General features: G+C 40.1%; 2 protein-coding genes across 2 annotated transcripts; one reads left to right on the top strand and one right to left on the bottom strand.

Moving 5' to 3' along the window:
- Positions 1-2,225: 2,225 nt before the first annotated feature.
- On the top strand, positions 2,226-11,549 carry LOC146383405 (uncharacterized). Its single transcript, XM_084934622.1, has 7 exons — positions 2,226-2,417; positions 4,336-4,480; positions 4,556-4,651; positions 7,759-7,903; positions 8,125-8,270; positions 8,915-9,054; positions 9,399-11,549. The coding sequence occupies exons 1-7, from the start codon at positions 2,318-2,320 to the stop codon at positions 9,545-9,547; spliced, it is 921 nt and encodes a 306-aa protein (XP_084790748.1). The 5' UTR covers positions 2,226-2,317; the 3' UTR covers positions 9,548-11,549.
- A 3,659-nt stretch (positions 11,550-15,208) lies between these two features.
- LOC146383404 (tripartite motif-containing protein 16-like) lies at positions 15,209-17,044 on the bottom strand. Its single transcript, XM_084932448.1, has 2 exons — positions 17,017-17,044; positions 15,209-16,882 (listed from the first exon to the last, which is right to left on the bottom strand). Exons 1-2 carry the CDS (start codon positions 17,042-17,044, stop codon positions 15,651-15,653), a joined length of 1,260 nt encoding a protein of 419 aa, XP_084788574.1. The 3' UTR covers positions 15,209-15,650.
- Between the last annotated feature and the right edge of the window lie 4,146 nt (positions 17,045-21,190).

Below are 21,190 nucleotides of genomic sequence, written 5' to 3'. Positions count from 1 at the left end.
TAAAGTTTCTTGCACTCCGTGTTTCTGAGAGGTGAAATGTCAGTGCTAACTATTTGTTTGGATCAGAACAAATTCTGCTGTTCAATATGTTTGAGTGTTTCTCCTGAAGGACCCGGTGACTTCCCTGTGGACACAACTACTGTATGAACTGTATTAAAGGCTACTGGGATGAAAAGGATCAGACTGAAACCTACAGGTGTCCTCAGTGCAGACAGACCTTCAGTGTAGACAGACAGACAGATTGTATTAAGTTGAGTTGGACAGCACCAGAGCCAGACATGATTCACACCTACTGGCTGAAGAAGCTAACTGCACATGGCAGCACAAACGAACCAGTTGCTGATCATCTGCTAGAAACTGATTTCTGATGTTTCCTTGTGTTTTTATATGTAATGTTTTTACTTATTTTGGTTTGTTGCTTCAAGGCAACACTGTGTGACAAGGGTAGTCAAACACCAAGTTATTCTATAATATGTTTTATTAGTACAACAAGGATGAACAAATAAACAAACAACAAATAAACAATGTAAACATTTCACAGAACAATAAAACACCAAAGTACATCCAACATTTGACCCTAACCCCATGCACGCGCACACATGCACACACACGATGTGTTTCCATCACTTTTGTGGACATTACATTAACTTACATTCATTTCCTGGAGACTTATTCTGAGCCTACCCATCACAAGTCCCTGCCTGAACCTAACCCTGACTCAAGCCTTCACCCTAAAATTTAATGATTTACCTTGCAATTTGTCCCCGTAAAGTAAGCGAGACCTCACAATGTTAGTGTGTAAACAGATTTGTGTCCCCACAACAATAAGTAATACAAGTCACACACACACAATTACTTTACCAACTGACCCCTGACCTCCTAAGTGTCCCTCAAAAAAAAGTAAAGTAAAAGTAAAAAACATTGACTATGATCATATAAATGCACACAAACACATCTCTACACACATATGCTAATGCATTATATTGCCTGAAAAAAATTAGGCTAACTACACAGTGTTGCCTTGAGGCAACAAGTGAAAATTAACAGTTTTACTGTATAAATAAATTTCAAAAAGTAGAACAAACAATCAAATATACTTCTTAACATATTAATGCACAAACAAGTATTTTTATATACATTTATTTCACTATAAACATGTAAAATAGTGATCTTTATCTTACCGCCTAATGGAGATGTCTCATCTTGCAGAAAGGGGTCCTTCCCCCAACTCCCCCAACCAAGTCACCACCTTCAACTCATCATTTTATTGGAAAGAGATGTGCCTCGTAGCATTATTTGAAAAAAAAAAAGTTTGTTTATTTTGAAGGGCCAGTGTGAGGCATGGAAATGTGGTTTGTTGCCTCAGGGCAACGCTAGCAGTAGAGGGATAGTTCATGACAACACGACTCAGTGCCCACACACATGGATACTGAAATGACTGGACACTAGAGGGCTAGAGACAGACAGAGGGGTAGACTCAAACATTACATCGATTTACCATCTATTCATTCTTAAAAAAGCTCTTAAATCCATTTATATCTTTTAATTTATATTGAAATCATATTAAAAATCTGTTCTCAACTAATGCTAATGCCAGGAATTGTTCTTTTAAACAGATTTATATTTAGAAGTTTGCAGTTGTTTACTTATTGTTTTCGCTGTTTAATGTAATTACTAACATGTGCAGATCCCACTGTTTTGTTACTGTTTCCTCCGACGTGCTGATGGAAATACTGTTCAGGTTAGGCAGATTGTGAATGATGTGAGCAGATGCGCAACCTTGCACCGTGCCTCTGACTAAGCGTATCAGAACAAAATCAATAAACGTTATTTGTTGTATGATGGGATGTAAATATGAGGGGGAAAACTCGCTATTTTGTTATCAACCAGTTCAACGGACACTATGTGTCACACTATGTATCTAAAAATGTTGTTGAACAACTTTTAAACTTCAATTAAGTTGTGAAACATGCTCAACAGACTGCATTAAATAAGCTGGATCATGTTCACGGTCTCTCTGAAGAGGACGCCATTACACTGCAAGTTCTTATATATTTAATTATATATTATACTACGATGCAGTTACTTTAGTTTAACCTATCGATAACATTTACATGAATATATAAGTCAAGGTTTACCTGTGTTGAAACGTGAGCACAACACATTTGCATTTCTTCTTCTCCTTTTTTCCCTCTAAGGCTGTGGGCGTTTACGTGGAGCACGTGAAGGCGTCACGTTCGGGTCCGTTTAGCTCTGTCCGCTGCTCCCTGACAGTTGAAGAGGACACACCGAGGCACGAAGCAGCGACAAAGACAAAATGAAGGACGTCAATATTCTGCGGATTCTCGTCATAATCCTGTGTGCGGTGGTTTTTGTTGCCGTTTTAGTCTTTAACGCTTTGGCCGGAGCGGGCAAAGGTAGGTGAAATATCGCTGTTCAAGAAGTGAGTTTCACAGAGCTCGAAAAAGATTTAAAAACATAACTGCAAGACTGTTAAAACTGTACACGGTGGTACATTCTCGGTGTTTTATTTCTGGTTTTAGTTTTCTGCCTTCACAAAAGCTGTGTTTTCATAAGTTTTGTTAACTGTTTACTGCAGCTGTTATGTCACCAACGCATGTTACACAAACCAGTGAGCCGTCATTTCCAGGACTGCGCATTTAGCTGGTACTGCTAACTGGCAGGAGTAACAATAACACAGCTCACAAACTTCCCAGAGTTTGTTATAGTTATGAGAGGGGGCTCAAATTAACCAGTTATTAGTACGAAGTTTATATTATTTTTATCCTAATAAATAGTCTAAGTAAAGTGTAGGAATAGTGACTGTGGTATCCCTCCGCCCACTGGTTCTGCTGGACGGGAAAGATCCAACAGTGATTTATTTATTTATATATATATATATTCAGGGTGTGGCCGAGAAAATGCTCCGCTGGGCTCCCACATGGATAAGACTCATTTCCTTCCTCAGTGAGCTGGCAAATAGTAACAGTGTATCCACTTTTTTCTATTTTAATCACAGTTTTTACTGTGATCAATTAGTTTTATGTAATGATAGATATTAAGTCATTATTTTAGAGATCTTTTAGGAGCAGCAGGCACTGTGATTCATGTAAAAAGTGTAAGAGCTACTCTGCAGCAGAGAAACGGTGAGCTTGAGACAAAGAGGTAGTTTAAAACGCACACGTTAAATTTAAGCCTGCCTTCTAAAATAGAAGTGCATTACATTAATGGAAACGAAAAGAAGTCCTCATAATTAGGACATATTGATGTTTATACCTAGGAGAGGTGACCCTGCATAGGTCACCAGTCCGTCACAGAGAAACGATCGTCCACATTCATGTTGACACCCACAGCCTTGCCTCTTATAGTCACGTCTTTGGACTGTGGGAGGAAAGTGGAGCACCCAGAAGTCACAGTGTTTAGGACAGATTTTGATTTTTTTATGGCAGGAGGTTGTTATGTGTGCACGCATCAAAAGGAGGAACACACGCTTTGTTATATGAATTGAATGCATATGTGTTTGCCAAGCCTTTTTGTGACTGACACATAACTGAACATAATAATCAGCTGCTCCTGAAGTGAATCTCCTCCATCTTGGACTGCAGCAGGCCTCTTGTACTCCTTGTTCTGCTCTCGAACCTCACTGTGGCAGGACATGGCAGCAGCTCTGCATCTGCTTTAAGTTAAGACTAAGACTTAGGAAGTTGTATAAACCTGAACATTGTCTCCCTATTAACCTAAGATCTTTTCCTGTGAGGTACTTTTTAAAAAGTAGGAGAGCCGTTCTCAGAATTCTGTAATGCTTTCAAAATGACGAAGTAAGGGTCAGTTTTTTACTACTTAATAAAGGTCTTTATGTTTGAGTAGTTATAAAGGCTCAAAGGGAACATCTACAAACAAAATGAGGACTTTCTTTAGTTTACTTCGCATTTAAGATGTTGCTAATTTAACAAACATAGTCCCAAAAAGTTGGAACAGGTAAATAAAAGTTTGGAAAAGTAAGTGGTACCAAAAAAAAACAAACTGGAGGAACATTTTGCAACTAACCATTTGATTGGAAACAAGTCTGTAACATGACTGGGTTTCTCAGACGTAAAGATGGGTAGTTCATCAGTCAGTAAGCAGTAACCCTGCTGATCTGAGACATTTCTCTTTAATCCAGCTGAAGTAGTTCTGTTTTTCTGCATTTCCCCCTGTAACATCTAGTCACATCACATCAGTTTTCTTCCATCTTTGTGTTTGCTGCTTTGTTGCCCCTGTAAACAAACCAGCTGGAACTGGAATGCAAACTCCACCAGTGCACATTTGTTTATTCTCTCTCTGTCTGTTTTCCAGGTCCCTTTCATACTTCTACAGGAAATGTATCAGCCCGCTATGAGACAGGCATCACTCCAGCTGGCTGGACCTTCTCCATCTGGGGCGTTCTCTATACCTGGCTCACCCTGATGGTGATTTATATCACTTCATACACATGCAGAGGGTAAGCTATCATCAAAACAGCTGGACTAAATCTAAACACACAGGATGAAATTGATATTTCTCTCTCTGTTAATAGATCCTGGGCTCAGTGTCTGCTGCCCTACGGCTTCCATATTTGCTGGCTCTCCAACATGGTGCTGAACATTATATGGCTCCTGCTGTGGGACGCAGAGTATGTCTTCATTTTATTTACTACTACCTATTCTTATGCTTCTTTTGGCTGCTCCCTTTACGGGTCACCACATCCACCTCTTATCTCACCCTGTCGCCAGAGTCCCTAGATCCATATTCAATATCCTTTATCCAACATATCCATAATCCTTCTTCTATAAATGTCCTTGTCTCTCTATATTTGTCTCCAAAGTGCTTGACTGCCTATTCAGTCTTCACCCTCTACATAGCTGCCTTCACTTCCTCCCTACTAAATATGCATTCATGAATCACTAACTTTCCATCTGTTCTCTTCTCTCTCTCTTATTTTCTTCATTTATGCACTCCTCAGAGTACTTTTCCATCTTCTCACAACATTCACTTCACTCATTAGTACATTTCCATCTCTATCCTTAATCACCCTAGTCAGAGATTGAGCTGGAAAGGATGTGCAGCAGGTTACCGCTCAGAGTCTCCTGTGCTCTTGTCTTTGCTTCTCTTTCAATTTGTCTCTTGCACACACCGTATATCTGCCATAACCCGATTGATCTAGGATTTTTTTGTTAGACAAATATCAATATTTTGTGATTTTAAAAATCCAATGAGTCCTTACCTTAATATGATGACAATACAGGTGTGATCTTGTGTTGTCGCTGCACTAAGTCATAGATTACTCATTTCCACACTGCCTGAGTCTGCTTGGAGCAGCTAGCTGTTGTGTTTGTGGCATTCCTAACAGGGAAGTTGCAGAGTGTGGTGAACAAACTCATAACACTCATAATGTAGTTGAACTTTTGTGTCTCTTGTCTCGCCTTTACTTTTAAGATGCTCATATATGCCATTACTGATTTATTGTTGGATGGCTAATATCAGCTGATACATTGTCTGCTATTTACAAGAGCTCCAGCCCATCCAGTATGAATATCTTATTCTACATATTTGATTTAGCACTGCATGTCTTTCCTAATGTACCTCAGCAGTTATCCATTTGTGGCTTTTGGCTCCACCCTGGCTGGGTTCTGCTTACTAGGAGTTTAATTTGTTTTTACTATTTTTCTGCAGCACAGCACAAAATTGAAAACTTCAAGACTGTTAAATTATACATGTGGTCGTATCAGAAACATAATAAGAAGGAATGGACCCTGGAGTTAAAGTTTAGTTAAAGAGAAAAAGGTTTAGCAAGAGCAGCACATGGTTTAAATTGTTCCACGAGCTTCATGAGGTCGTAAACTGGAGCTTTTTCAACATTCCTGAAGTAGTTCTCACATATGCTGAACACTTGTTTTTTCTCACTTGTGCGTCTCTCTGCACTCAAGTTCATCTGATACACTCTCATCACCCTGCTGGTGGGTTAGACCTCGCAGGTGTGTTTTGGCTCGTTGTGCTCTTGGTTCCAGACCAGGTGTGTCTGTGAAGACTGGAATAAATTCCACATGTGTTACTAGCAGAGCACGAGCACTTGTAGGACGAGCTGTTCATCCAGACTGAGTCATGCAAATAACTGGAACTCGTTTGAGCCAGAACTGAAGTTATATCTTTGATGATGGCTCCAAAACAGTGGTTCCTCTGTATCGGACTTTGTAACACTTGGCAACCAAACAAAAATTCAGACAGGACAATTTAGGATGATCATCCTATACTGTGAATACTAACAAAACAATAGTCAGTGCAGTGCAGCATGAAATGATGTGCTGTTCCAGCCACCATGGAGAAGAAAACATAATAAATAGTTCTCACGTTTCTTAGTTCTCATGTGGCACAGCGGTACTTGTAATAAACATACAATACTGACAAAAGCCTTTTGCACAGTACACATGCATCTACCCCTTCAGTTGACTCATCCACTGTTTGCTGAAGCCTCATCAGAAATGGTCTCAGTGGAAAAGTGGCTGCCAAGAAGCCATTCTTATGAAAGGAAGAGAAGGATGACATATGCCAGATTTCACAAGAACTAGACTGAACTGGTCTGATGGAGTGGTGAATCCAAATCCAAACTTGTATCCAAGTTTTTGGTTCAGCTCATTATCAATATGTATGGAGGAGGACAGGAGAGAGGTATAACAATGAGTGTGTACAGCCACCTGTAATCTCTATTATGGTTTGGGGCTCCATTTAAGCCGGTGGTGCTGGGAATCTTTTCCAAATTGATGGAATTGTGAACGTAGAAATGTGTTCACAATGTGCAGATTTTGATCCATCAAGTAATACCATCCAAAAAAATCATGTCATTGGCAACGACTTGATTTTTCATCATGGAAAGAATCTGAAACACACTCCCAGTAGATTAAAAACATACCTGAATAGGAAAAACACACAGATTGGCCTGCCTAGAGCCTGGATGTCAACATTACTGAAGCAGTGTGGAATCATCTGGACAGAGAACAGAACAAAAGGCAGAAACATCCAAAGAGATTTGAGTGTCCTTAAACATGAAGATTAAAGATGGCCAATGGCCATAACAGACATTGCCTTTAAGGCTCATTAGAAATGTACAGACTGTATGCATGCATGTTTCAATAAATCACCACACTTAGTGATTAAGATTTATTATGGATGTGCAAAGAATCATACTGATAGCTGTGCCAAAGTATGCTAAATATCAAGGTGACTATGCATATCTGCAGAAAGGCAAATAAATATCCTTTGAGATCTTTGTGAATGGAAGCATTTATGTTAGTTTGTGAATGAGTAGTGCATGAAATAAGAATGACCAAAATGCAGTATAGATAATATGAATATGCAAATAATGAACATGCAATTATGTACTGAAAGCTCAGTTTGCCTGAAAGTCACTGTGGTAAATTATGTTCAGTCACTACAATGCGGACACACCATTTAGTTAATAACAAAAGGAATTGTTGCCCGTTTGTCAGCTCTGTCTCTCTGATGTCTGACCTTGTGACTTAATAATCTGTACTTTATTAATCACATTCACTCAGTTAAGCAGTGGGCAGCCACCAATCCAGTGCCTGGGGAGCAGTGTGTAGGGACAGCACCTTGCTCAGGGTAGCCGTTCAGTGGACTTGAACTCCCAACCTTCTGATCATGGGGTCACCGCTCTACCTACAGAGCCATTTCTGCCCCCTATTTATTGCATTCATTGTTTCTTTCTGTTTCTCTGTCTTCCAGGATGGTTCTGGCGTCTTTGGTCGTTTTAATCCTGATAGCGGTTTCCGGCTACAGCGCTCTGTTCTTCTGTTGCTTTGCCACAGATTACTATGGACTCTGGTTACAGACATACCATCGCAAAGACCTGACCTTTCTCAGAGTACTGGTAGGACACAGTCAGTGTGAAAATTTCTTTGATTTTTGCATATTCGTCACACTTTAGTGTTTCAGATCATCAGACAAATGTTTATATTAAAATACCCATGGCAAATATGTTTTTAAAAAAAAGAAATTAGGAAGGGGGCAAATACTTGTTAGACGAGTGTCAGCTCTGTCCCCAAAAGGCAATAGTAAGATATACTGTTTGTCTCATTTTCTTTTTTTCAGGTCCAAAATGGTTTGGCTGCCTACGCTACATGGACTTCTATCGCCTCTCTGATCAATTTCTCTGTAGTTCTCCACCTGTGGGGTGTGGGTAAGAGCACGGCAGCAACTGCGTCACTGTGCATCCTGTTTGCAGAGGTGGTGGCATGGTAAGCTCTGATTGGATGAGGTTCAGGCACAGGGATGTGGGAGCTAACAAGAAATTACCTTGAAGATAATTTCTATGATCAGGGAGACAGAAGACAGTCAAATATAGATTCACCAGTTAAATCTGATTTTTTTTTTTTTTTTTTTTTTTTTTTTTTTTTTAAACGAAAGCAAAGGTTTGCTTTGCCCTAAAATTCACCCTTAAGAAGCCACTTAAATTATGTGATCTCCCTCCATCTTTTGTGACTCTAAAAAACCCAAAACACTGGTGTAAGAACGACACACATAACTGAATAAAAGTCTGTGAGAGAATCTCCAAACAGTTTGTTTCAACAGTAAACAGAAACACTTATATATAAAAATTATGAATTAACCACTTACTAATGCTTAATAGTGTGACATTATTATAGTGCTACACAGTAAACTTGTAATGCATTCTTTTTCTTTTTTTCTGTTTGGATTTCACTGATCATTGGCCGGTGCATAGATGGATAATATGAGCCAGTTTGGTTTAGCGTTTTTAGAATTTACAAAGTAAAGACGTTTTGCAGTCCATATTGAGCTTTCTTATAACAGCAGCGATAGTAGGTGAGGTGAAATGTTGTGTGAGCACTGTGCTTCAGTCTCAGCTGTTTGATGATGGCAGGTTCATTCTGGAGAACTGGGTGCTGGACCGCTGGGTGCGCAACATCCTCACAATCTACCCGGTGGTGATCGTGGCTCTGGTCGGAAACGTCTACAAGCACTTCAACCCAGCTGATCCCACTCCAAACGGCATCTTTATGGGTGAGTTCAGCAATACTTATTTATCAATAATGATTATTAATGAGCCAGTATTTTTTGTTTTGTTTGGTTTGGGGTTTCTGTTCCATTTGAATGTTATACGGGTGTTTCATGCATGGAAAAGCTGCTTTCTCCACTGAAATGCTGCTTATGAACTACTAGAAATGTGTAAACTTTATAAAATAGTGAATCTGTTTTTGTCACCCCTGAAACACAAATATAATAAACTTGTGTCACAAGAATCATCAGTTTATTCAGTGAACAGAGGCAGAGAGGAGTTCAGTTAATTTAATGTCCAGCCTTGGCCAACCTAACCACCAGCTGCCCTGCTTGTTTTCTCTCTGCAGTTGTGCTGTTGGTCGTGGCGTGCATCCTTTTCGTGTCCAGATTCTTCACGGTGCTCTGGAGGAACAAGTGGCGCCCCCTCCACTCCCCGGGCTCAGCACGGCTGATGGTGTCACCCCTCGACGGCAGGACGTTCAGAGTCCTTTCCTAAACGAAACTCGTGCCTCCCCAGACCCACTGAGTTACATGTTCACACCACCTCCACAGTCATGTTTGAAGGTAGATCTAAATGTTAAACAGAGTTTATCTGTCAGCATGGGGAACAAATGTATTTCTTCAGTGGAAGAAAGAGTCTGCACGGGAAGGCAGGAAACCCACAAATCTTTTCTATCTGTTCTTCAGCTGTACTGAAGAAAATAGAAAATAGAAATACCGTCTTTAAAATACTTTAAATTCTTTTAAAAACTACTACAACTATTTAATACACTGCTCAATTTTATCTTAATGTACTTTATTCATGTATTTCAGTGTTCCCCACTCACACACTTTAGTTTGCAGGTTTATTAGTGGCTCCCGCAGTATATTTGGCAGCTCATTTTTGATTTCTCTTTTGTTTTTGTTTTTTATCCATCTGAGACACTGAGACAAGTTCACACTCCATGACTTCATGATCTCTGTGCTCTTATTTTGAAAGTTCGATCACTGCTAAATAGGGATGGGTACCGGTATGGCACCGGTTCTGACATAAACGGTAGTAACCAGACCGAAAAGCAGCGCACATTTTGGTGCTTTTTTTTTTTTTTTCCTGAGATGTCATACACTTTAGATTCTAGCCAATCATTTGACCTTTGCAAGGATAGTAGGTGGGCCCAGGTATGTACATTCTTTTAGAGCTCTGCTCTAAAAGAACGTACATAATGCCCAAGGCGAAGCGGTCAAAAGTCTGGCTGTACTTCACAGCAAAAGATGCAAACTCAGCAGCCTGCAACAAGTGCTTTAAGGTGATACTGTGCAAAGGAGGTAACACCTTGAATCTGATGAAACTCCTGGCAACGCATAGCGTTTTTTTAAAAGCCGAGAAATGCACCGTATTTGATAGCTTGCTGCAAGACCTCACACCGAGCACATCTACTGCGGGTGTGCTGCCTGTTATCAGACCCGGAATTAGCAACATCCCCCAAGAACCCGAAGAGTAGAGTCCTGGCCCCTAGCCCTGCCAGTGTAGCAGAAATGAGGACGGGGGATGATGGCAGCAGCAGCCGTTCTTCTCTGCGTGAGTAGCTTAATGTTATTCGTGTGTAATTTACGTTGAGTAGGCTAACCACGTTATTAAATTAATGCACGTAAGGTGAACTAGCAAACACCGTTGTAGTTACATGCGGCTGTCTTCTTGTTTGATAGAGTGATACCATATATGCCCTATAGCTGCAGAAAAGGCTAACATTGTTATCTTTTTACAAAAAAAACAGCTAAACATGAGAGGTTTTAGGACAAAGTTTGTGTTTTCCATTGTTTAAGCATCGGTTCCAACCAAAGGAGGTATGGTGTATCAACAGCAAAGGCTAACTTGGTTATCATTTTGCAGGAAAAAAAGAGACTGCTAAAAATAAAAACATAAGAGGTTTTTGGACAAAGTGTGTGTTCTCCATTCTTTAAGCACCGGTTTGAGCATCGTTTAAGCACTGGCACCGTTTCAAAAGTACCGGTTTGGCGCCGGTATCGGATTAAACCTAGACGATACCCATCCCTACTGCTAATCAGCTGGCTCGCTGCACAGTTTACTGTTGTGGTGATGCTCAGTGTCGTTCGGCTGTTTGCCCTGACAGATTCTGGTCCTGAAATCAGGACGAGAAACTCCAACTCCAGCTTCTTGGACTGCAGATAGTTGATATTAGCTGGGTATCATGAACCTTTTTTTTTTTTTTAATTTAAAATAAATAAATAAAATTGTAGTCATACCAGAATGCCAAAACACCCGGCCAAAAATACTAAATGTGTGGGAAAAACTTCATTGCATTAGATTCATGTTTTATATTCTAAGACTGTTTGTTATTGCACTTGTATTTGCTTTTGTACATGTATATCCATGCTGTGGCACTAAACCTCACTGTACAGTATGATGACGTTTGACAGTGGAACTTGACTAACTCTTACTGAAGCACTTACAGTTTTGTTGACCTTGAACGTTGAAATAAATAAATGAATGCAGCCTCTCTTGTCTCCTGACTCTGTCAGGGCATGTAGAATCAGGCTCAGCAGGGCTTTATGTTCTTTGTATTCGGCTGCTCCTGTCTGATCCACTCAGCTTGATCCACATGCGTTTTCCTTGGTGCTTAGAATGTTTTTCACTATTAACACATCCACATTTGATTCATACACTCAGGTCTGTGAGTAGAGTCTGTTTATGATTGGCTGCGCTGTGATCCCAGTGAGGCCCTGATTTAGTGGGCGGGGGGTAAGATTTAAGATACTGAGTGAATCTTTCCAACAACGCTCCGTCTCCTGGTAACTCCTGTGTTATTATGTTGTCTGGCTGATATTGTATGGTAAGACTTACCATACAATATCAGCCAGACAACACTTACCAGGTAAGTGTATTGCTGGTTTAGTTGGTGTAACCTTCTGTTTCTCATCAGGAAAGAAAACCATGTTGTTTTTAATTCCAGCGTAAAGTTTTTACAAATACTTGAACCAGCTCGACTGACTCTGCATGTGTGAAACATGTCTGGTTCAGTCCCTGTGGGTGACATCTCTGCCAATCTCTCATAAGGGATTTCCTGTGTTTTGTACTTTGGCAGTAGCCACAGCCATTGTCACATCCTCCAATTATTAAAAAGGTTGGAGATAAAATGCCTCTCCACCAGCCTTTCCTGAAGTTGTCTTCCAAAACCTGATTTTGAAGTCCCCCCTTCTTCAGAACAAATCCACTTTCACAGCACACACTTGTGCCCCACACAGGCCTCAGTATAACTGTCTGCACTCTGAGCAGCTGTGGAGTTCTTTGAATGCAGCTCCTGTATTCGTTAGTCTGCTTTCAAATATCAAGCAGAATATTGTGATTGCCTCAACCTAAACCCATGTGTATGAAGGGAATACAGAGCTGAGGAATAATTCATTCAAACCAGTTAACAACTGCCATCTCAATGGCAAAGACCCCAAAACTATTAGAGAGAGACCTCCAATGCTCAGACTATAATGTTAACAGGGAAAGGAAGAATTCCTTTTTAACAGGAAGAGGCCTCCTTGGCATCAGGATCAGGGAGGTGCTGCCACCTGCTGGAAGTGGTTCAGGTTTGAAGGGAAAAGAAAAGAGAAAACAGGAGCCTTAACCACACCAACCCTGACTGTAAGCTTTCACACACATGAAAAAACAAAAAACAAAACATTGATGTTGACATTATACATTTAAATGTTGATTGTGTAAACTCAGTTTTTAAACCGTGTCACCTCTCTGTGGTATGTTCGATGCTCACCTCTTCTTCAGCTTTCCTGCTCTTTTGGTATCTCGTCAATCTGCTGCAGTCTGGAGACGTGAACCCAGTGTGGGAACTAAAACTGTCACCATGATACAACATACCAGCTTGCATATGACTGCTTCATTGACATCATGGTTTTATACAGCTGCTTCAAATAAAGACAAAATAAGAGGTTTGACAAAGTTGAAGAAGTCAAACTTCACTGATTGCTTATTTTACATCCTTCTGTGAAATACAGACTAACACACCTGACTTCAACCTTTAGGTCGTGGACAGTGTCTGACATTTATATTATTTTACTATAAATTATTGTAAATAATTTTAAAAAGGTCCGTTTATCGAGTGACAGGAGCAGGGCACCAAAAGTGGGTTCACTGTGAGACAAGGAGTTGTAGGACATGAGTGTGCTTGTTTGATACAGTGACTCATCAGTCTGTGAGGACCTGTGATTCATGCTTACAGACAATACAGTTGTTCCGTCGTTACTTTAACGAGGCTAAATCTGTTTGGGCTTGTGGCAGCCAAGCTGAAGAAGATGAGCGTTTATAGCATGAAGTTACATAAATGTGTTCGTCCCACGACCTCTGACCGCAGGTGCTCGTTGTTGTTCCTGATGCTGATCTAAAGCTGGAATGATGTGTGTTTGCTCCGGTACAACATGGCAGTAAGAGACAAGGAAATAACAGTTAACTAAAAGTGGATGTGAAAAAATAAAATAAAATAAAAATAGAGAAAAGATCCTTAGTTCTGGTATTTGTTAATTTGGTGAGACGTTAATGTCTAACGGCCTGCGAGTCAATTGCTTTCTAAAAGTTCTGTTTGTATTGTAATATCTATACTTACTTGCCCCTGTGTGACACCCAAACTCAGGCCAGTCACCCTCCAGTGTCAGCTCTTGGTTAAGTGTGGGACAGTTTTAGTGATAAATAAATCCAGATCACACAGACAAACACTGATTTGGATTTTTAACTCCAAAGGAAAAGCTCAGAATCAGAGATTAGATTACAATATTACTGCCCGATGAGACTGGATAGAAACACACTGATTGACTGACTTTCCATGTTTTGATACATGAAAGGTTTTGGTTGCTTAACATTATTATTTATTTTTAGTGTATTGTGTATATCATTTAATCTGGCAGACTTCAGCATTATCCAGTTTATTTTTAAAGCCCTGCTAATAATGCAACTTAATCTGTAAACAAGTTAAAGATTTCCTAGTGTATGTACACTCACCTACAACTTTTTTTAGGCACACCTGATCAACTGCTCATTAATGCAAATATCTACCACATGGCAGCAACTCAATGTATTTAGGCATGTAGACATGGTCAAGGAAGCCTCCTGAAACTCAAACCGAGCATCAGAATGGGGATGAAAGGTGTTTGAAGTGACTTTGAACATGTCTGTTGGTGCCAGACGAGCTGATTTGATCTCATAGGGTTTTCCAGGATTTGCAGAGAATGATGCTGTAACTAAGAACAGGAAACTACTGTTCACACAGGTTCACTGAAACTGAACAGCTGAATGTTGCCTGGTCTGACGAGTCCAGATTTCTGGGGGTAGCAATATGATGTAAACAACATGAAGGCATGGATCCATCCTGCCTTGTATCAACAGCTCAGGCTGCAGGTGGTGGTGATGGTGTGGGGAATGTTTTCTTGGCACATTTTTTTATGAACTGAGCATCATTTAACTGTCACAGCCTACCTATGGGCAGAGTATTGTTGCTGCCCATCGCCATCCCAGTATGGCCACACTGCACCCACCGTTTGATGATTGCTTCCACCAAGATAACGCGCCCTGTCAAAAAACTCAAACTAGTTTCTCAAACATGGCAATGAGCTGACTGTACTCACATGGACTCCACGGTCACCAGATCTCAGACCTTTATGATGTGGTAAAAGGGAGATTCACATCAGAGTTGTGCAGCTGACAAATCTGAAACAACTCTGTGACACCATCATGTCAATATGGACCAAAATCTCTGAAGCATGTTTCCAGCACAGCGCTGGACAAATAGAGAAAACTTGATTGAAACTGGAAACTAAATAATTTTGAGTAAAATCAGCAAACACTGTATCAGGTAGGAGCTAAAAAGAAAAAAAACACATGCTCCACAGGTCCTGGTCGTTTTCTCTCATTTACTGGATTTTAGGATAAATACGTCTCATAATTTCTAGATGTTTTAGAAACACTGCCTTTGTTAACGATTTGCTAGACAATAAAACACTGGCCATACGAGACAATCAAATAAAAGTTATTTAAACTAAAATACTGTTTTGAAGCACTTTACCTTACTCTCCATGGATGAAATATTCCCAATAAAAACATCAGCAGACAAGAAGCTGTTATGGCGTCACATGACATTAAGTTTTAGTTTTGAGATGTTTTACAAATACATACAACATACAATATAGAAATGAATTGAATATTGCAATGAATTATCATTATTTTGTTTAATAAACATTCTGATAAATGGTGCAAATAACCCCAAAAACTTGACACAATCAGAAAGATACATTTTCAGTTTCTATTTAGTCAGTTATTGCAAACAATATCAGAAGTCTGTCACAAATCAAGAAAAGATTTAGAAATAATATTTATTATCTTTAGAGAAATGAAGATTTCAATAAAAACTGAGTTTTTATTGTATAAAATGTCTGTGCTATCTTCTAACAATGAACTGATGAACGATCACTTGTCTGTTTTTCCTAGGCCACTTCTTATAATAAAAAGTATAAAACAAAGACATTTTACCTTCAAGTGAGTATCTTGGTTTATGGAGCTTCTTTACTTTTTTTTGCATATGATAACGATTTTATGACTTTTATCATTTTTAACTTAAAATCTCACAGATTTCAGCGCTACCACCGTATACACTGAGCCCAACCAGGAGTGGGCACCTAGTCTGGACTCTGTGGAGGAGAGTCATGATTCGAGTGCTTTCAGAGACGCTGTAGAAGGACAGAAAAGTGTAATTATATGAATCCTTTTTAAAATGATTCAGGAACACTCCAATTCTCGAGGACTGTGGACCTTTAATGAAAGTGCTGCTGCCTGAATTTCTGAATGTATAACTGCCACTGAAACACTCCAATGCCCATGAAATTTTATTGTTTCCAAAAGCACTCTCTTTTCCTGATCTGCTTACACTGCTGTAAGCTAATGCTATAAAGACATCATCCCCGCTCCACTCCACCTCCCAGTAACAAGATGTTGTGAAACTCTCTCTGCTCAACACCTGAGGCCAGTCAGTGAATCTGTCAGTGTGATCATAGCGCCTGATTGTCTGAGTATGACTATATTTTGCTTTTAAGCCAGGCCCAAGCACAACACGCTGGTGTGCTGTGTTTGGGTTAAATGTGATTTCACATTTATATTTTAAGAATTCAGCTCTGGTCTTGGGCTCTGACTCAAAGTATGAAACATCACCTTGAGTTTCTTTCACAGCAGTTATGGTCCATTCAACATTGTCCTGCAGTTTCTCTCTGGTCTCTGACACAGCTGCTGCCACATCCTCGGTGAAGCTCTCAGGATGAATATTGATGCTGGCTGAGTCTGGAGCTTCACTGAGACGTGACAGCAAGGTGTAGTTGTGTAGAAACTGGGTGGGGTCCTCTGTGTGAGAGAGCTGCTCCAGCTCAGCTTTTCTCCTCCTCAGCTGCAGGACCTTCACACTTTTCTCTTTCTCTTTAATTTTCCTCTCGATGTCCATCTCTCTCTCTTTGAGCTCTCTCTGCTTCTCGCTCATTTCTGCTGCAGTTGAAACTGTGTCGTGGCCTTTATGTTCATCCATGGAGCACAGATAACAGATACACTGCTGATCAGTGCGGCAGAAGATCTTCATCACCTCATTGTGGCGAGGGCACATGATCTCCTGGAGCTTCTGGGAGGGGTCCACCAGCTTGTGTTTCTTAAAGGCAGAGGATTCATAGTGAGGCTGGAGGTGCTGCTCACAGTAAGAGACCAGACACTGCAGACAGGACTTGACAGCTTTCAGCTTTGTCTCAGTGCAGAAATCACAGCTCACATCTTCATGTTCAGCATGACAGAGATCAGCTTTAGCAGCTTGGTTAGGTTAGGTGAGGTTTCTCAGGAGGCAGTGGATGCTTGTAAGAAAGAATGCCAACAGAGAGGACCTTATACCTGTGATGAAACCGTTTTCAGCTTGTGTTGCCTTATAATGTCAGAGAACTTCTTACTTCCACCAAGCACAGCAGATGAATCCATTGAACTGTATCTCTTCCTGAGAGCCTATATACTGAAGGTACGGTGGCTAGTGATGTGCGGATCGATCCTGAAATATCGATTCCTCTGATACCAATCATTTATGTTCCAGAATCGATTCTCACATTAAAATATCGATATATTAGTAATTTGGGGTAAATTTGTAGTTTATCATTAACAGGAACACAGTGGAAAGAAACTAACATTCGGATTGTCTACATTCAAAGGAACTACTTCCTCTTCCGCCTTTCATAGTCATGTGTGAAATACGGCTGTATAAATGTCTCGCAGCCGCTGGCGTGCGTGCTCGCAACAATGGCTGAGCGTAATTGAGTCATGTGTGAACGTATTTTACCTCCATAAACAGCTGAGACGTGGTTTGCGATACATGTGGCAAAAAAGTGAGGTGTTGTGGCCATACTCGCCAACCTCGAGACCTCAGAATTAGGGAGACATTCAAAAGGGCTGTTGGGGGTGGTGGTAAATACATTTTACAGGGTTTATTTATCGGATAAAATACGTTAAATGTCACCGTTATTATTGCCCGGCCTGGAAACAGCGGGGGTGTCCAAATTCAGAGGCTGCTTCCACCTGAGGACCCGGTCTTTGCGGTCTAAACAAAGCCGGGTAGTACGTCACGAGCTCCCTCGGTGGAGTGAAACTCTGCCGTCTGCTCCTTGCTATCTAATTTATAACCGGGCGCTGACGTAAACTCTCGACCGTCTCACACTTTGTTTAATTAGTTTTCTGTTTAACGTTTATTCAGCTGTGTGAAAACCCCGCAGGAACCCTCCCGAGGGATTAATAAAGTTACATTTAATTTAATTTAATCTAATCCAATAACTTTAATCTCAGCCAAACCGATTTACTCACGAACAAATAAAACACTGAAAAAGCCAAACAATAACATTTTTAAGTTATCAAAGTGACTTGTATATCATGTTTAACCCGAGTAGTGAAAGACCGCGGGGGTTTGAAGACGATGTGTCGGTCGGCTCAGATATTTGAAGTTTACACAGCTACATTCTCACCTGAAAATATGTTAAAAGTTTTTTTGCGACCCAGAAAGAGAAATAAGAGTAATATTAAAACTAACTAGAATTGGCTGGGCCGCGCTATGAATTCTGCGATATGGTTTTTCAATTTTGTTGTCCGGGTGGAAAATCGGGAGAAATTCGGGAGAATTGTGGCTCCGGGAGATTTTCGGGAGGGGCGGAAAAATCGGGAGGGTTGGCATGTATGGTTGTGGCAACATCATTAACCTTGTCAAACACCTCAGTATAAATCACATCACAGAATATGACAAGAGTATGTTGAGGCGAACTGAAGAGGAGGAGAGCGACAGGTGCTGCTAGGGCGAGACAGACGTCTCTCACGGAGTCCTTTAGTGCTGCAGGCAGGCAAGGTGTTCAAATAGCGCACAACTTCAGTTTTTTTATTTCTATATGATGAACTCTGCATTATTAAGTGATAAGAACAAGTAATCTGATGTCCTGTAATCATTATGATGCTATAATTTGAGATACAATAAATAAAATAAGTTTTTGTACAAAGTATCGGATCAGTATTGTCGATACCACCCTGAATATTACTTGGTATCGGATTGGAAAGGAAATCAGTGGTATCGCACATCACTAACGGTGGCCCTGAGAGGCCAAACGGACTGCAACTTCAGAAAACACTTGCAAAAACAAAAATGCTGCAAAAAGAAAAACACTTGCAAAACGAAAAATGCTGCAAAAAGAAAAATGCTGCAAAAAGAAAAACGCTGCAAAAAGAAAAATGCTGCAAAAAGAAAAATGCTGCAAAAAGAAAAACACTTGCAAAAAGAAAAATGCTGCAAAAAGAAAAACGCTGCAAAAAGAAAAACGCTGCAAAAAGAAAAACACTTGCAAAAAGAAAAATGCTGCAAAAAGAAAAACGCTGCAAAAGCACACACAACACAACGGAAATAGGAAAAAAGACAACGGAAATGTTTCTGGGGAGACAATAACCGGACGGACCAGTTGCACGAACCAAAACATGCTAACAAGTGCACTGGGACTGGGAGACACTTCAAAGAAGTGGAGCGGCCAAAGAGTAAACTTTCAAAAGTAAGTTCTGAATATTATGTCACTTATTTATGTGCAAATGTTTAATAATGAGGAACATTAAAACATTACTGTTGGCCACATGTCGGCAAAGTTATGTGACATTAGCGATGTTTTTACTTGCAGCATTTACTTTGTTTTAAAGCCTTTACTTTATACGCCGTTAGATAGTCGACCTTAATCTTACAGAGAATCTGATGATTTTGTGGATAATTAAAGTCAGTCATATATCCACAAACACAACAGGCTGAAAGTCAGTGATGCTGCTCGGTTTGCAGTCCTGAATATCACGGCACAAGCAGGATTCACTGCACTGTTAATGTTAGCTATGTTATATTGCTGCCTCTGTTCGGTGGTGTCGAGCCAAACGGACTTTAACGTGTGTTTGAATGAGCTGACGGTTCACTCGTTAAGCTGAAAGAAAGATGCTTTAATCACAGGAGTCACACATGTGTCCACTGTACCATCTGGGAACTCTTCTTGTTTAGCACTCGTAATAACACAAACACTAAATCCTCCTGTTTGTAGCAGTGTATACACCTGAGACTGTCACCTGTATGTCTGTCCTGCACTCTCTCTCTGTTTCTTTCTCTCTGATTGTGGAATAAAAGTATGAACATTTATTTATAAGTTACACTTGTGTTTGAATCCTGCAGCTTAATCACACATTTGATTTCCATGTGTGACAACTGCAAGTGTCCAGAGTGAGGACAGACTGAGGGACCCACTGCTGCACATCATCTGTGAGGCTTTGCACCCCTGATGATCCACCAGGACAAACTCAGCAGTGTGTGAGGAAGAGGAGGAGGAAGAGCCAGCAGCAGCTGACAGATGGAGAGAATAGACAGACTGTTCCCTGTTTGTGAAGGACTGCTAGGAAAGTTTAAAATAAATAATTGTCTGTCCTGAATCAGTCTTATTAGGTAATGTTCAAATAATTTTATCATCCCAGTGTTTTCAGTGTGGGAGAAAGTACTCAGGGCCTTCAAGTTACACACTATGAAAGGCAGCAACAAGTTTAATGTTCAGAAACCTAAAGTATGTATCAGCAGCAGAATGGAGCTAAAAATAAATGTTTGTTTCAGTTCTATGAAGCTTTGAGTATTTTGGATTAGTAGTACTGCTGTGTTTGTTGCATCATATTGCTGTAATTGTTTATATGCTTTATATATTCTGAGGTAAGTTGATCTATAGTGTTACATCATATTCTATAAGGATGTTATGTGTTTGGATACTTTCTGCCCAGTTTGACCCATTTAGCAGAAGTCAGCCTGTTTAAGGCTCTGATATCTATTCTGTATGACTTAAAGCAGTTATGACATGGTCTGATTTTCTCACCCAATAAAGGAATATTCAATATATCAGTCTACTCTTCATTTTATCAGAAACAGTTATCACAGCTCGTACATTTTCTTTTTACACATGTATGTAAGCATTGAGCCAAATTTAGTAATGCCAACATACTGAAGGAACAACATTTGTCTCTTATATATGATACACCTATATATGCACTGTCAAAGATACTTGAGTGTCTTTGAGTGAAGATTTAAGGTGATAGGACATATAAATAGCTGCAACTTGAATCTTTACTGAAGCTCAGTGTTTGGCACAGAGTTCATGTTCACTGCTGTAATAACTAATAATTATTAATATAATATTAGCCATATTATATTTACATTACCAAAGTGAGATTACTTTAGTCTCATGAACAACATTAGCTAATTGTTATTTACTAGCTAATCTTAAATGACTGTTCAGTACAGAAATGAAGCCCAAAAATCATGTTTTACAGTCCTGTGGTCTCAGCCTCAGATACTTATCAAATCACACAGAGCTCTTGTAGAAACAAATGTACAAAATATGTTCTCCTTCATTTCTGTCAAACAAAGCTGTATGAAACGTTTCCAGCTGTTAGTATCATGGTTGCTAGGCAACCTGGGCAGCGCGACGGAGGCTAGACCGTCCCATCTCACAAGCCTACAAGCCTCACACTTCCGGCCTCAGCGGTCTTTGAGTACGCGGCCCTTGAGGACCGTTGAGGCTGCGTACTTTAAGGCTG

Source organism: Perissodus microlepis, chromosome 7 (assembly GCF_051167445.1).
Source record: "Perissodus microlepis isolate ML-2025 ecotype Zambia chromosome 7, ASM5116744v1, whole genome shotgun sequence".
In the NCBI taxonomy this organism is placed as follows: Eukaryota; Metazoa; Chordata; class Actinopteri; order Cichliformes; family Cichlidae; genus Perissodus; species Perissodus microlepis.
This window is presented reverse-complemented; position numbering and strand designations above follow the sequence as displayed.